The following is a 14,763-nucleotide window of genomic DNA, read 5'->3' on the forward strand; positions in this document are numbered from 1 at the left end:
TGGGTTTTTAATGTACTTTTCGTTCATATAAGTTTCATGAACTAACATATAGTACAAACAAAGTTATTTACGGTTAAAGTTAGTCAACATGACATTTAAATTGGAACGGAGGTTATATATTTGTTATTTTAGATAGATCAATGGGTTTGTTGTAAGGTAAAAAGTAATTCCTCATGCATTAAGTTCTACTCGATTTTTCCAAAATAACCCAAATAAAAAACCAAACCCGAATAGAAAACCTTATCGACTATCCGTTTGTAAATATTAACCAAACATTAACAAAAGACACTCTTAGAAAAAGGTTGAAAAGTAAAAAAGTTACAAAACCTCAAAGTGGTTAAAGTGGCTGTCCAAATGAAGTAGTGACACTGAACTACATCTCCTTTCACTATTTCACTTTTCACAAAGCCCACTTCAATCTGTCTTCTTCCTCTCTTTTTTATAATTTTTTAATTTTTATCACATCATAAAAACCAAATCCTACTTTCTTTCCCACAATCTTTATCAAATCCTTAATGGTGAAGAAACACATAAAGATCCAATCTTTTTCCATTAATATATATGGGTCTTCTTTAATTCATTCATTTCACTAATACCCACAAATTATTTCATCATCAAAATCAATTATCATGAATCATAATAATAATTTCAATAACAAAAAACAAGAACCATTTAATGCGCCTTCTATAATGAGTGGAACTTTGTATGAATATGATATTTATGAGTATTTAAAACAACCAGTTGGAGATGATTCCGATCACCGGACTACTCATCATGTTGCCGGAGATATATTCTCCGGCGTCGGCGATGGTGGTCAATTTGGAAACATAGTTTGTCCTTTTTCTTTCCTTTTTTTTTTTTTAATTATAGTATGCTCCATTATTGAATTTTGATGATGTTTTCTTTTCAATGTTGAATCATAGTAATTTGGTTGGTAGGTAGGTCCCAAGTTAGGCCAAAATGTTTTTTTGTTGTTGTTTATTTGTTTTTATTGTTCCTTTTTTGTCATTATTATAATGAAATTATTGTTAGTGTACTTGTGATTATGTTGTTATGATTGCAATTATATTCATGTTATGTTTTGGATATGTTTTTGGTTAGTGAGTTAATTATCAAAGATAAATCTCTAAAATGGTTTGTTGGTGTAAGTTCATTTTGATCGTCTATTTTGTGCTACTTTTTCGTGTATGGTGTCTGGATCATAGTCGGTTTTTTAACCTGTTTTCGTGCTTTTTACCGACTGTTTGTCCTTACGTTAGATTTATGTGTTTGTTGGGTTTGGATATGGATGCAACTTATATTGTTTGTAGCTGTAACTGTTTAGTGTCCGGTTTGGTCTGAAGGGTTGTTTTAGTGTTGTTGAATACTATGATATGAACTTGCTAGTGTATACGTATCAATAGAATTGCTTTCAAAAAAATGAATCATTTGATACATGTTATCTGTCAATATATGTGATGCTCTATCATATTTTTAAGTTTTTATTTGATCTCGAAATGTCTTTTCTTTTGTCATATCAGTTTGTGGATTTGGTTCCTGGTTCTTGTTTAACTAATGACTTTCTGTTTTTTAACTATTTGGGTTACAGGATAATTTATATAGGTTTTCAAGTGGTGGAATAGCGGGAGACCCTTTATGGCCCCAAAATCTTACTCCGAAGAACTCTGGTGTCACGGTGATTATGGACTCCCAATCCTCGATATGTGGTACGTTTGGAACGGATTATCTGATTTTGTGTTGGGATATTTTGGTAAACTGATTTTGCTTTATATTTATTTATACTAATATCTGTCGGTTTGATAATTAGTTTCATACTAACGCAGAACTAATTGTCAACAGTTCAAATAATTATACCTATTTTACCCTTATTTGGCATAAATTCAGAGGTTTTACGTTGTTCTGTTAAATGATTTGGTCATTTTGTGTATTAGCTCCTTATAGAATCAGAATGTCCATAACACTTAAACAATGAATGACTACAACTTCTAACAAAATAACCGCATCCAAGAGTTCCTACTAACTGATTTATTACAGTTGTATATGATATTATGTATGATATCACATAAATACTTTCAAAATGGACATACAAACACCATCTGGTACAACCTGTTTGATGACTTGTGTTAAAGAAATTATGATTGCTCTGCATTAATTATTATATGAACAATTAAACGCTTATGACCTGTACTAGTCACATACATATACCACCATAGTTGAATGTTGACTCATTGTCAATATAACAAAGTTGTAGCGACTTATATTGAGGTTAGTTGATGTCCTGTTCATATTTGGTCAGCTGAGAGTCCCACTTCAGATAACAAACCTGGTAACAATGTGATTGGGGCGACTAGTGAGGATGAACAGACGGATGATGAAATCGAAGCTGGTCAATGTGTACAGAGTAACGACCAAATGGATGTTAAGCGGATTAAAAGGTAATGACTTCTGTCAAGAATTTTATGATATTGAAACAATCTAATGTGAGAATTTAGCTACTATGTGTTTTTATGGTGAAGTGTGGTATTGAGAGCATGAAAGAGATGAAGTTGAATGTTAGAATTAAAATAGGGAAAAGGTTACAAGCATTCATGTTGAGAGGGTATTTATACAATAGGATTAGACTTTACTAATACCTCTCAACTTAGTCAAAAACTTACAATCAAGAGCATAAAATCAATGCTAATATTTATATCTAACAGATATATCAAGGAAGCTTATTCCATCCTACTTACATATGATTGCCCATGTTTTCAGGATGGTTTCAAACAGAGAATCTGCTAGGCGCTCAAGGAGAAGAAAACAAGCTCATTTAACTGATCTTGAGCAACAAGTACGTACTTACTAACATGATCGATCTACATAGACGTTATTTATTAACATGATTTATCTACTTAGCCATTATTTACTAGCAATACGCTTTCCATAGCTTATACATGAATTAATCAAATTTTGATCTAGCTCCAAGCCCATTACCATTCTTTTCAAGAAAATATGTGAACCAAATATGTGTTTCAGGTGGAACGACTGCGAGAAGAGTATGGAACGTTGTTCAAGCAACTCACCAATGCTAGTCAACAATTCAAAGATGCATCAACCAACAACAGAGTGCTCAAGTCAGATGTGGAAGCCTTGAGAGCTAAGGTTATGTCTATTATTAACCATGAATGTAAAAATAAGAATCGAATATATGGACATTTTCGTTCTAGGCTTATGGGTATTCCGTATTCGTATGTATATATGACATAGGCTGGAAGGGAACACAATGTTTACACACATCATAGAGAAACAGAGAACTTCTTGTTTACCTTAGTAATTCTGAAACTTATAGAGGATCTTTATAAGGGCAGATAGTAGGTTTGGCCAAAGTTTGAACGAAGAATCGGCAATCCTTATCTGAACATGTTGGGTAGTAATATAAGATTTCATGCCATTTACCTGAATAGAAGTCACCAATAATTAGAACTCTATAAAGTTCAAAAAGTATGTTGGATTCGGATTTAATAAGTTCAAAAAGTATGTTGGATTCGGATTTAAAATAAATTCAAAGTTTGGTCAAGGTTGGGCACCACAAACACCCTTTATTCTTTTTTAGTTGAGTTCATAAATAAATAACTAGTGTGTTAAAAAATGATCACCAGAAGTATATTACTAAGTTTATAATTTAACTTTTTTATATTATTATATGATATAGGTGGTGGTAAATATTTGAATGCACAATAAATAGGGTTTGTCCTGCTCAACCTGTTTCTCTTTCATTACTATTTTTACTGCTTGACCTTTTATCAATAAGCCACAGCCCAGCTTGACCCATTTCATATAAATGGGTTGAAAGCGTCTTCTCTAGTCGAACATATCGTTCCGCCAAGACTTAAAGCTAAAAAATTAATGATCACTAAACCAATGTTGCTAAAAGTTGTGTCCTTTGTTTACAGGTGAAGCTGGCTGAAGATATTGTTGCTAGGGGCTCATTAACATCAAGCCTTAGTCACCTCATTCAGAACCATTTAACCACTCCCCAATTGTTCAACAGTCAAACCATGTCTAGAATGGGCAACGTCTCTCCAACCATAACCGTACGTGGTGATGACCATGGTCCCCACCCAGGTGTAGCCCTACCGGGTCAACACGTGATGGGTGGACTGGGGATTAATACTGATGCTGGAAGCTGTGTAACTGACATATGGCCTTTGGATACTCATAGTACCATTTGAACATAAAATCAACGGGTTTGGTGCTTTAGAACACTCTCGTAAACTATCCCTGTTATCTATTTTCATAGCTCTGCCGTAATTTATGTACTACTTATATGATTTGAATGCTGTGGCAAAATCTTGATATGATATAGCTCTGTATTAGATTTGAATTATGATATGATTGTGTATGGACTCGAAAGGCATATGCTCTTATATTAGTCTAAATTCTATGCTGAATGAGGTCATTCCATGTTTATGTTGCACATCATAATAAACATTACACATCTGGTACAGTGGTAGTATAAGTTCTATTTTGGCTTTTCGTCTGTTTAATTCGCCTTGTTACATGGAGATACTTGTATGTTGCAAGATAGAAGGATCAAATGCGCTGGTAATAGGTCAAAGTCAAAGTGGTGGCCCTTTTCCCGCATATGTAACCCTCAAATTTAAATCGAAGCCAATGAAGATTTTAAAATGATTTTCTTTCCGAGAGGATCATGTGATTGGTGGTTTTACTTCTGTAATGATTACAAGAAGTATTTTGTATTGATTTTCAAAAGAAAATGTAAAAACAAAGGGAGATGATATTGATACCATTCGTTTTGATGGATGTGTCAAATGTGCAATCCTGACTTAGTTAAACCTATATGATGTGGTATATTTATCAAAAATGATCGGTTCTCTTATTAAAAAGGTGCATTCATGCATAACTAGAATCAGAACAGTAAACATTCCTCGCGTTTTGTTTTGTATATATAAATACACATAATTATGAATAATACTTTCCAGATGGCCTGTGTGAAACAACTTAGACTTAACCCATTTAATTGATCACAGGTTTGTGAGTAAACCCCGTTGATCTTTTATGTTGATCTTGTGGTACAGGAATATCAAGATTTGAGCATACAAAACGGACAATCTCTTCAGTCACTGCACCGGAATGTAACTTGTTAAAAGTTACACCAATCGCAAAGCGAGTATTTATGTCACAGTATCCTGTAGATCCACCTAAACCCGGGTGACCAAACCCAATTACAGAACCATCAGCTATCTTAAACTTTTGAAACCCGAGCCCGAACTTCCCATTCGGAAAGCTTAAGTCCTTGTAAGCTCCATGTCCAAAGAAGGCATTGTGAATGTTTTCTTTAGAGTTAATAAAAATTTTAGTGTCGGTTTTATTGGAAGGGAATGTGGGGTTGTTAAGTTGGCTATCGAGGGAAGAGGAATGGCGTGGTGGGACTATACCACCGTCCACCAGGGTGGCATAGTATCGGGCCAATGCACGTGCTGAGAAGTGTCCGTTTGCAGCAGGTACTATGGCACGACGGACATTGAGGGTGTTGGATATGGCAACAATGGTGGAAATCATGTTGAACGTGTATGTTGAAGGTAGATAGGTGATGGTTTTGACTTGTTCGGCATACCAACTTATCACATTTGTATCTATTGTAAGAGTTGCAAGTCGAGATTCCACACCTGAAACGAGTGCAAAAACCAAACCTTTTATTAGTAATTAGAAAAAAATGCATCTGGATTTTTAGTATTTGGTAAGTTGTTACAGTGAAAACTGTGGGGATCATAGTCATACCGGGTGGAATGCCTATATAAAACTCGCCTTCAACATTAAGAGGACGAACAAAAGCTTCCTCAAGAATCTCTTGAAACTTCTTCCCAGATGCTTTCTACTCATTCAAGAATATAGAATATAGTGATTAAACATGCCATCATTCCCATCATGTTTAAATCGGGCAGATCACAAGGAATCGACATGGAATGAGAAGAGGGCAAACAAGTACTAACAAATTTACTAATTAAATCATGTAATATATATATGGAAGGGGCATAATATATACATGTATGTAATGTTACCTGGATGATTCCACCACATAGCCAACCGTATGATAGATAATGATATAACTCGACTTGACCAGGTTGAGTTTCAGGTGCAGCCTCAACAATGTGCTTTAGACACTGTTCAAAATCACAAAATAACTTTGGATCGTCTTCTTCAGAAATGCCAGCAAGCGCATTATGCAGACCGGCTGTATGATTAAGTATATGATTAACCTATGAGAGAAAAGACCCATGGCATCAGTTATACTAGTTTTAATAGCCTGCTTAAAAGGATAGAGTGCTTGCATAATTGAATCTGATTTTTATTGTTTTCATAATCAGGTTTCAGGATGCAATTCCATATATATATCTTCCATCAAGACAGAAAATTGAAAGATTGAAATTGTAATAAGAACCTGTATTTGGTCTTTTCCGTTTGTACCAAATTCAGGCCAAAAGTTTGCGACGTTTTCGTCAAGCTTGAGTTTCCTACAATGAAAATGAAAATACACATTATCATTTATTTATTCCCTTCCACTGTTCCATGACATATCATTTCATGGGTGTTAAAAAACATATAATCAGAGAATATGTTAATACTAACTGAAATTTTTCGAATTATTTGGACAAAAAGTGTTTCAGCTCAACTCAATAATCAACTGTACCAAATGAACTTTAGTCACCAAAAACCATTTTGATACTTGATACATTACCTGACCCGGAAGTTCTCACTAACTTTCCATATCTAACTACCATGAAAATACGAGAACATACCCTTTATCTGCCAGCCAATGTATCATTCCTGCAGTGACACCCTTAGTTACAGAGAAACATGAAAATAGGCTATCGGGCTGAACGGGTCGTGGGTCATCTTTACCAAGAACTCCAGCCGCAGTATCAATGATTACTTCCCCGTCTTTGTAGGCACATACCTAATACAAACAATAACAAGAATTTGTATAAAACACAACTACAGAAACCAGAGCTCAATACATGTACTCAGAATAGTACCTAGCAGGCTAGTACGTATCTATTTATCTAAAAACTGATCATTATCTAAAAGTGAATTATTGTGTACTAGTTAGTTAGATAGTTAAAAAAGTCGCACCTGGATTCCAAGTATTTTATCAGCATTTCCCAACTCAACCAAAAATCGTCTCAGTTTTGCCTCAACATCAGAATTTACTGGACTGTCATATAACCAGTTTGCATTCAAGGCCGATCCAATATTACTCATGTTGCTGAAAAATACTTTTGAGTAAAGTGTAGAGCGTTTTTTATTTAACTAGAGGGATGTTTGGTCCTTTACTCTTATCTAGCTGTATAGATTAGCACACTCAATTTGTTTTTTTATTGTAAGATTATGGCACAAGTTTATGTGATTGGGATTGTTTTGGCAGGATCTGAAATGATGTTATTGCAATGAGCATTATGAACTATCATTGTTTTGGTTATGTCTGCACTATATAGAAATGGAGTCATTGTCTTGATGTGTCAAGTTTGCAATGAGAAGTTCATGTGCATGAACTTTGTAACAAAAAAAATAAAATGGGCCCCAAAACTTTAATCTTGAGTGGTTGGTAAGGATTGGAGAGGTTACTTTATTAAATATGATGGGTTATGAAAAGCTGATATGACAAGATTAAAGTCCAAATAGCATTGGATGTTACAAAACAATAATTATAGCTTATGTAACACAATGATATTATTTAAAATGCAGCAGATTAATAATAGTCGGTTGAATATAAAGTTTCAACTCAAACTTATGCTTCAAACCCTCTCTAATTGATCACTGGTTTCTCAAGTTTCCCACTTGACCCTTTATAGCCTTGTGGTACAGGAAGATCAAGTTCTGAACAAATAAAATGGATGATCTCCCCGGTCAAAGAACCCATAGATAATTTGTTTAGGGTGACAGATATCGCAAACTTGTTGTTTATGTCACAGTATCCTGTTGATCCACCTAAACCACCATGACCGAACCCAATTATAGAACCATCGGGTTTTTTGACCCTGGTGAACCCGAGCCCAAACATCCAATTTGGTGAGACTAAATCGCTGTAATCTCCATGTCCCAAAAAAGCATCGTGAACTTTCTCTTTAGTGTTATTAAAGATTTTAGTGTGGACTTCATTAGTTCTTTTGGAAGGGGAAGTGGGGTTGTGAGGATGGCTTCCAAGTGGCGGCAGGGTAGAGGAATGGATAGGTGGGACTACACCACCATCCACGAGAGTGGCATAGTAGCGGGCCAAAGCACGAGCTGAGAAGTGTCCGTTGGCAGCAGGTAATATGGCACGGCGGACATTGAGGGTGTTGGATATGGTTATGAGGGTGGAAACTGTGTTGATAGAGAATGTGGATGGCAGAAAGCCAGGGGAGGAGGTGGGTGAAAATTGTTTAGCCATTAAACTTAGTTCAGCTGCATCTATTGTTAGAGTTGCTAGACGGGATTCCACACCTAAACAAGCATTGAAAATAAAACTTACTACTAACTAGTGAACAGATTTTTTATAACTTTTGATGATCTGTGAAAGTAAAGTTTAATGGGAATCATACCGAGAGGAATCCCTATATAAAACTCGCCTTCAACATTTAGTGGACGAACAAAAGCTTTCTCGAGAATGTCCCCAAACTTCTCCCCTGAAGCATGCTACACATTCAGTAACTGTTAGTACATGACTGAAAATAATATATAGATGACGCCACTTTCCCTCCGTGTTAAATCAAGTAGAACAGCTATGGCATAGTAGAGGTGCAATTAAGTCAACCTTTTATCAGGTTATATCAGCAAGAGCTCATTCATAACAATGACGCTTATCACATCTTTAACCCTAATTACTTTGTTGCTATTCATCTTAACTTTCTGCACTCTTTAAATTGGACAGTCACAGATCTAGGATTGAAACTCACATATTGAATGGGTCAAACGGGTCAGGTCATTAATGGAGAACAAAATACAAACACACACATAAAAATGGTACCTCGATGATTCCACCACATAGCCAGCCATATGATAGATAATGATACAACTCTACACAACCAGGTTCAGTCTCAGGTGCGACTGCAGTAATGCGTTTTATGCACTCAGCAAAATCACAAAATAAAGTTAGATCATCTTCTTCAGAAATGCCAGCGAGCGCATTGTGCAGACCAGCTGTATGATTGAGTATATGATTAACCTGCGGGAAAGGAAGATATATGATGTCCTTTAATGAGGTCATAAAGTTACAAAGTTATAAAGAACATATATAAATAGAAGGCCATCATAATAAAAACATAGTCTGGATAACCCGATCACTAATTACAAATAATTTCCGATAATCCTTCCATCTAGTGATCTCACCTAATCTTAGTCGTTAGTGTTTGCTCTGCTGCTCAATTTATAACTTTAAACTGTGTTTGGGTATGCATTTTAGTAGTGGTTTTGTTCCGTTGAATCCTCAGTATTGGACAATCAGCTGAATACGCTGATCATGAAAGTGTTTGAGGATGAAGTCTTGAAGATGTAATAATCAGGATAATCATTTTTTTAAAACACAAGTATAAATATCTCCTATGAATTCAAGAAGAAATAGGATTGCAATAACCTTTATTTGGTCTTTTCCATTAGTACCAAACTCCGACCAAATATTTGCTACCGTGTCGTCAAGCTTGAGTTTCCTACAATGTAAAATACATTATTGAATTAATTTCCCTCCTTACATAAAGTACATAATAGCATATAAATCCTTTTGGGTACAACAATTTACTTTGTGAAATGCACGTCCCAAACAAAAAAACGATATTTCGCAGTTATTTTGGGAAAATTCCAAAGTAAGATAAGTTATTTGGTCATTAGTAATGATCATGAGAGAACATTTACAATACTAATTGTGATTTACTTCAAATACTTTTCACACCAGTAAACTTAAGCTAATGAATCCGAAATGACTATATAGCCATAATGCTTGTTATATAGAAAAACAAGCTCTGTCTATTAAGTCACAATTCAAGGCGTCCATTTTGACTTATTTATTTTACATTTGGTCTATTTGGGCCGTATATAGGTTAGAGACGAACAGGCTGAAGGTCACTTGAAGTATAAATGTTTATGCAGACATCCCCTTTTATTAAATTATATTCAGGAAATTGGAATACTAGTAATCATTAGATAGCTTGTATAACTATACTAATTCTGGAATGAAGTAAGTACTAATTTAACAATCCTCAAAACACTTGGACAATGAAGCATTTGGGCTCAACTGCTTAACCGAATTTCAAGACCTACAAATTTATTTGTCCACCATTAGCTGCCATGGAAACAGGAGAGCATAATACATACCCTTTATCTGCCAACCAATGTACCATGCCTGCTGTGACGCCCTTAGTTGTAGAAAAAACAGGAAATAAGGTATCAGGCTGAACCGGACGAGGATCATCTATTCCTAACACTCCAACTGCTGTGTCAATAATCACTTTACCGTCTTTGTAAGCGCAAACCTAAGACACACAACAACGTATCAAAACTACAAAACCCAAATTCATTTACTGATCATATAGCCAATTAGCCATTTTGTCAGCACCTGGATTAAAAGAGTAAAAGAGCGGACCTGGATTCCAAGTATTTTATCAGCATTTTCAACCAAGAAACGCCTCAGCTTCGCCTCCACATCAGAATTCACCGGACTGTCATATATCCATTTTGATGACTGCTTAGTATTCATGTTGCTGAAACAAAATTATGAGAAGACTTTTCTGAACTAGAGAGATGCTGCCTATACACAATAATTGGACTTGTTGTCTTGTTATGTATGTTTTTGACGTTTACGGTTGTTTTGTACAGATTACAGAATGTCATTATAATGGCAGTGCCATTTGTCAAGTGACCCAATGAAAAATAATCAAGTGTACGTGAGTCTTTTTATTTCTTTTTCATTTTATTTTCTTTTTGTTCGTATATATGTTACATAAATATATAATGTGTCAAACTCTTTAGCAAATAAATTATAAATCTACGATAAGGTGATATTGATTTTTGTCTCAACCTGTGTTTAGCAAACTTTTGAACATGGTTATCGTATTATCTATAAATAGATATATATTCGATATTCAAAACTTTTTAGCAAAAATATATGGTAATACTACATCAAAAACAAAACGTAATGGCAATAGTTGAAATCGCACTACACGCAGACAAAACCTAAAGTTTTGAGCAAAAGTATCTACAGTTTTTTTTATCTGATACAAGTACACTAACAAGTTAAATGAGGTCCCGCACCTCTGACCCTGAACCCACTAGTTATTTAATATTAGCGGGAGTTTCTTTGCTGTAACATTCCGTCTTACCACAACAATATTTCTCGCTTTTAATAACACATAATGCGAGCATTAGGCCAATTTATCTGTTAACTAATTATTATTAATTATTGAAAATAGTGATGTTTAAAATCTTAAGATAAATATGTTGTAAAAATAATATATAAATAGATTACAGATGGTATAAAATGGTACAGATAATTAGATGATCAAACCAATCTAATTGATCACTCTGGTGATCCTGCAGCATACTCTTGTGGTACAGGAAGATCAAGTTCCGAGCAAAGAAAACGAACGATCTCTCCTGTCAAATCCCCAGAATGCAACTTATTGAAAGTCACACCAATCACAAAACGATTGTTTATGTCACAGTATCCTGTAGATCCACCAAAACCCGCGTGACCAAACCCAATTATAGAACCATCGGCTGTCTTAACCCTTCGAAACCCAAGTCCAAACATCCCATTTGGAAGGATTAAATCTTTATAATCTCCACGTCCCAAGAAGGCATCGTGAGTATTCTCTTTGGAGTTATTAAAGATATTAGTCTCAACTTCATCCGTTTTCCTGGAAGGAAACATGGGGTTATGAGGGTAGCTTCCGAGTGGTGGAAGGGAAGAGGAATGGCGTGGTGGGACTACACCACCGTCCACAAGGGTTGCATAGTAACGGGCCAATGCACGAGCTGAGAATTGTCCATTTCCACCAGGTATTATGGCACGACGAACATCGAGGGTGTTGGATATCTTAACAATGTTGGAAATCGTGCTGAACGACCTTTTAGAAGAAATGGCGTCTGTAGTTTCGAGTAGTTTGACATACCAACTTATCACATTTTCATCTATTGTTACAGTTGCCAGACGAGATTCCACACCTAAAACAAGTGCAAAAACCAAACTTCTTATCAGTAATAAGCATTTGGAGTTTTTGTTATTTGGCAAGTTGTGAAAGTGAAAACTGAGGGGAATCATACCGGGTGGAATGCCTATATAAAACTCGCCTTCAACATTAAGTGGACGAACAAAAGCTTCCTCAAGAATCTCTTGAAACTTCTTCCCAGATGCTTTCTGCTCATTCAATAATATAGGTAAATTTCCGAATTCTTTGAACTCTAGGTCAAACATATGATCAACCACAAACTTGTTTTGACCTCAACTGGAATGTCCATTTACAGGGGAGTATTAGTGAATATATGTTTGGTTAAGTATGACTCGGCCCAATTGCATACATGGTCCTGTCTCAATCTGGGTTTAACATATTGAGGAATGTATATGTGATTCGCAGTATTTCATATAGATATAATACTGAATATATATAAATATATATGGGAGTTTAACTATTCTACAAAAAGAGTTGCTCTAAATAACCTAAAGAAAATATAATGGTACCTCGATGATTCCTCCACATAGCCAACCGTACGATAATGAATGATAAAACTGAAAATGACCAGGTTCAGTCTCCGGTGCAGCCACAGCAATGTGTTTCAGACACTCATCAAAATTACAAAATAATGTCGGATCATCTTCAGGAATGGTAGCAAGAACATTATGTAGACCAGCCGTATGATTAAGTATATGATTAACCTGCGGGAGATATGTCCCATGGCATCCTTCAATGTGGTTATAAAGTTACAAATGTAAGATATAAATAACATGTATAAAATAAGTTGATCGGATAAAAACCGCTGTTTGGATGTTCCTTCCACCCCTCGATCTTGCATAATATTTATCACTAAGTTTAAAATTGATTATGTGATTTTGAACAAACAATTTTAGACAATCAATTATGTTACGTAATTTTAGTCACCAAAGTGTTTGAATGTGTGTTCTATCTCCTAAAATAGTGAGTACTATATATTAAGATAATCGGTTTTTAAAGCGCAGATCCAAAAAACTAAATACGAAGAGGAGATACATAAGAGCTGGAAATCGTGAGAACCTTTATTTGATCTTTTCCGTTTGTACCAAACTCCGGCCAAAAGTTTGTAACATTTTCTTCAAGCTTGAGCTTCCTACAATGAGAATGCCCATTATCATCATTTCCTTTGATGACATAACTAGATATCTACTTTCATTGATGTTAAAAGCATACAATTGGAGAAGCTGATACTCCAAATTCTGAGTAAACAATAATGTCACAAAAATGTCCTAAAAAGTCCCATGTGTTTTGCGAGGTGTAGATACCACAATTTGGACAAAAAGTACTTAAAAAAATAATCAAAATATTTGGACAAAAAGTGTCTCGGGCCAACGCAGAAGTTATGAACCCCTTCAAAATTACCACTTCTATTAAACATATTTAGATACATTACCCGACCCGGAAGAGAAGGAGAACAAACAAATATACCCTTTATCAGCCAGCCAGTGTACCATTCCTGCTGTGACGCCCTTGGTTGCAGAAAAACACGGAAATAAGGTATCGGGCTGAACAGGACGTGGGTCATCTTTTCCCAGCACTCCAGCCGCTGTATCAATGATTACTTCCCCGTCTTTGTACGCGCATACCTATAATCAATGTGAACAATAACATACCTAGTAAACTTACAATATACATATTTATATACGTTCATCATATGCAAAAATTAATAATCATCTACTTATCTTATATCTGGTGGATTATCGTCTAACATGTTACCTTTTTTTTTTCTTTATTAATAAAAAAAAAACGAACATTGGAAAGAACACACGCACGCACCTGGATTCCAAGTATTTTATTAGCATTTCCTAACTCGACCAAGAAACGTCTCAGTTTGGTCTCTACATCAGAATTTACTGGACTGTCATATAACCAATCTGAACTCGCGGACGATGGCTGCAGGTTATTATTCATGTTGTTAAAAAACGAATTATGACAAGACTTTTCTCAAACTGATCTAAGAGATGCTGCTTATATATGCACAAACACGTATTTATTGGACTTATATTATATATTTGTTTTGACGTGTATATAATACGGTCGGTAGATTATGTATAAAACATAATAATTTAATGTCATTGCATTTCTTTGTTTTGAATTATTCAACAAAGATATAATACTATAACAGTGACTTTTTTTTTGGAATATATAATGAGTGGGAGAGGTGTAGTGCCACTAAATTGGCTAATTGGCAAGTTTGGTAAGGTATCGGCGAATCATATATCGCCACTATCGTTGCCAAAAACTAGCCAAAAATTAGTCAAAACATGCGGTATGGTATACGAAAAGTAACCAATTTGCCAATTTCAAAACTAAATAAATGTAACCGGAAATAGTTGCCGGAAAACTAAAAAAAGTGACTGTTTTTTGTAAAAAATAAAACTTGAGCTCAGAATTTGGGGGTCGGGAATTTCGGAAGTCGGAGACGCCATGGCTGCTAACCCGAAGGGTTTACCCCGCCAAGATACGCCCCGGATCATCCGAGTCCCATTTTTACTAACATTTGTATCATCATCGCCCATTTTTT

At 35.3% G+C, this 14,763-nt stretch overlaps 4 protein-coding genes across 4 annotated transcripts; 1 reads left to right on the top strand and 3 right to left on the bottom strand.

Moving 5' to 3' along the window:
* Positions 1 to 496: 496 nt before the first annotated feature.
* Positions 497 to 4,430, top strand: LOC122600451 (basic leucine zipper 9). The gene is made up of 6 exons (XM_043773163.1): positions 497 to 830; positions 1,589 to 1,706; positions 2,297 to 2,435; positions 2,755 to 2,830; positions 3,016 to 3,141; positions 3,933 to 4,430. Exons 1-6 carry the CDS (start codon positions 630 to 632, stop codon positions 4,209 to 4,211), a joined length of 939 nt encoding a protein of 312 aa, XP_043629098.1. The 5' UTR covers positions 497 to 629; the 3' UTR covers positions 4,212 to 4,430.
* Positions 4,431 to 4,853: 423 nt separating this feature from the next.
* LOC122600447 (beta-lactamase domain-containing protein 2-like) lies at positions 4,854 to 7,436 on the bottom strand. The gene is made up of 6 exons (XM_043773159.1): positions 7,135 to 7,436; positions 6,801 to 6,958; positions 6,443 to 6,515; positions 6,063 to 6,260; positions 5,782 to 5,875; positions 4,854 to 5,669 (listed from the first exon to the last, which is right to left on the bottom strand). Exons 1-6 carry the CDS (start codon positions 7,261 to 7,263, stop codon positions 5,017 to 5,019), a joined length of 1,305 nt encoding a protein of 434 aa, XP_043629094.1. The 5' UTR covers positions 7,264 to 7,436; the 3' UTR covers positions 4,854 to 5,016.
* Positions 7,437 to 7,644: 208 nt separating this feature from the next.
* LOC122600446 lies at positions 7,645 to 10,800 on the bottom strand. Its single transcript, XM_043773158.1, has 6 exons — positions 10,616 to 10,800; positions 10,348 to 10,505; positions 9,614 to 9,686; positions 9,008 to 9,205; positions 8,583 to 8,676; positions 7,645 to 8,484 (listed from the first exon to the last, which is right to left on the bottom strand). The coding sequence occupies exons 1-6, from the start codon at positions 10,727 to 10,729 to the stop codon at positions 7,808 to 7,810; spliced, it is 1,314 nt and encodes a 437-aa protein (XP_043629093.1). The 5' UTR covers positions 10,730 to 10,800; the 3' UTR covers positions 7,645 to 7,807.
* A 646-nt stretch (positions 10,801 to 11,446) lies between these two features.
* On the bottom strand, positions 11,447 to 14,194 carry LOC122600448. The gene is made up of 6 exons (XM_043773160.1): positions 14,016 to 14,194; positions 13,668 to 13,825; positions 13,260 to 13,332; positions 12,710 to 12,904; positions 12,295 to 12,388; positions 11,447 to 12,195 (listed from the first exon to the last, which is right to left on the bottom strand). The coding sequence occupies exons 1-6, from the start codon at positions 14,148 to 14,150 to the stop codon at positions 11,549 to 11,551; spliced, it is 1,302 nt and encodes a 433-aa protein (XP_043629095.1). The 5' UTR covers positions 14,151 to 14,194; the 3' UTR covers positions 11,447 to 11,548.
* Positions 14,195 to 14,763: the final 569 nt, after the last annotated feature.

This window comes from Erigeron canadensis, chromosome 5 (assembly GCF_010389155.1).
Source record: "Erigeron canadensis isolate Cc75 chromosome 5, C_canadensis_v1, whole genome shotgun sequence".
In the NCBI taxonomy this organism is placed as follows: domain Eukaryota; kingdom Viridiplantae; phylum Streptophyta; class Magnoliopsida; order Asterales; family Asteraceae; genus Erigeron; species Erigeron canadensis.

Coding starts and splice junctions, on each gene's coding strand:
- LOC122600451 (XM_043773163.1), top strand. CDS start 630: ATGAATCATAATAATAATTTCAATAACAAAAAACAAGAACCATTTAAT. Junction 1,707..2,296: donor CTCCCAATCCTCGATATGTG/GTACGTTTGGAA, acceptor ATATTTGGTCAG/CTGAGAGTCCCACTTCAGAT. Junction 2,831..3,015: donor TAACTGATCTTGAGCAACAA/GTACGTACTTAC, acceptor TATGTGTTTCAG/GTGGAACGACTGCGAGAAGA.
- LOC122600447 (XM_043773159.1), bottom strand. CDS start 7,263: ATGAGTAATATTGGATCGGCCTTGAATGCAAACTGGTTATATGACAGT. Junction 6,261..6,442: donor ACGGAAAAGACCAAATACAG/GTTCTTATTACA, acceptor TTTCTCTCATAG/GTTAATCATATACTTAATCA. Junction 5,670..5,781: donor TTATATAGGCATTCCACCCG/GTATGACTATGA, acceptor CACTCGTTTCAG/GTGTGGAATCTCGACTTGCA.
- LOC122600446 (XM_043773158.1), bottom strand. CDS start 10,729: ATGAATACTAAGCAGTCATCAAAATGGATATATGACAGTCCGGTGAAT. Junction 9,206..9,613: donor ATGGAAAAGACCAAATAAAG/GTTATTGCAATC, acceptor CCTTTCCCGCAG/GTTAATCATATACTCAATCA. Junction 8,485..8,582: donor TTATATAGGGATTCCTCTCG/GTATGATTCCCA, acceptor ATGCTTGTTTAG/GTGTGGAATCCCGTCTAGCA.
- LOC122600448 (XM_043773160.1), bottom strand. CDS start 14,150: ATGAATAATAACCTGCAGCCATCGTCCGCGAGTTCAGATTGGTTATAT. Junction 13,826..14,015: donor ATAAAATACTTGGAATCCAG/GTGCGTGCGTGT, acceptor CATTGATTATAG/GTATGCGCGTACAAAGACGG. Junction 12,196..12,294: donor TTATATAGGCATTCCACCCG/GTATGATTCCCC, acceptor CACTTGTTTTAG/GTGTGGAATCTCGTCTGGCA.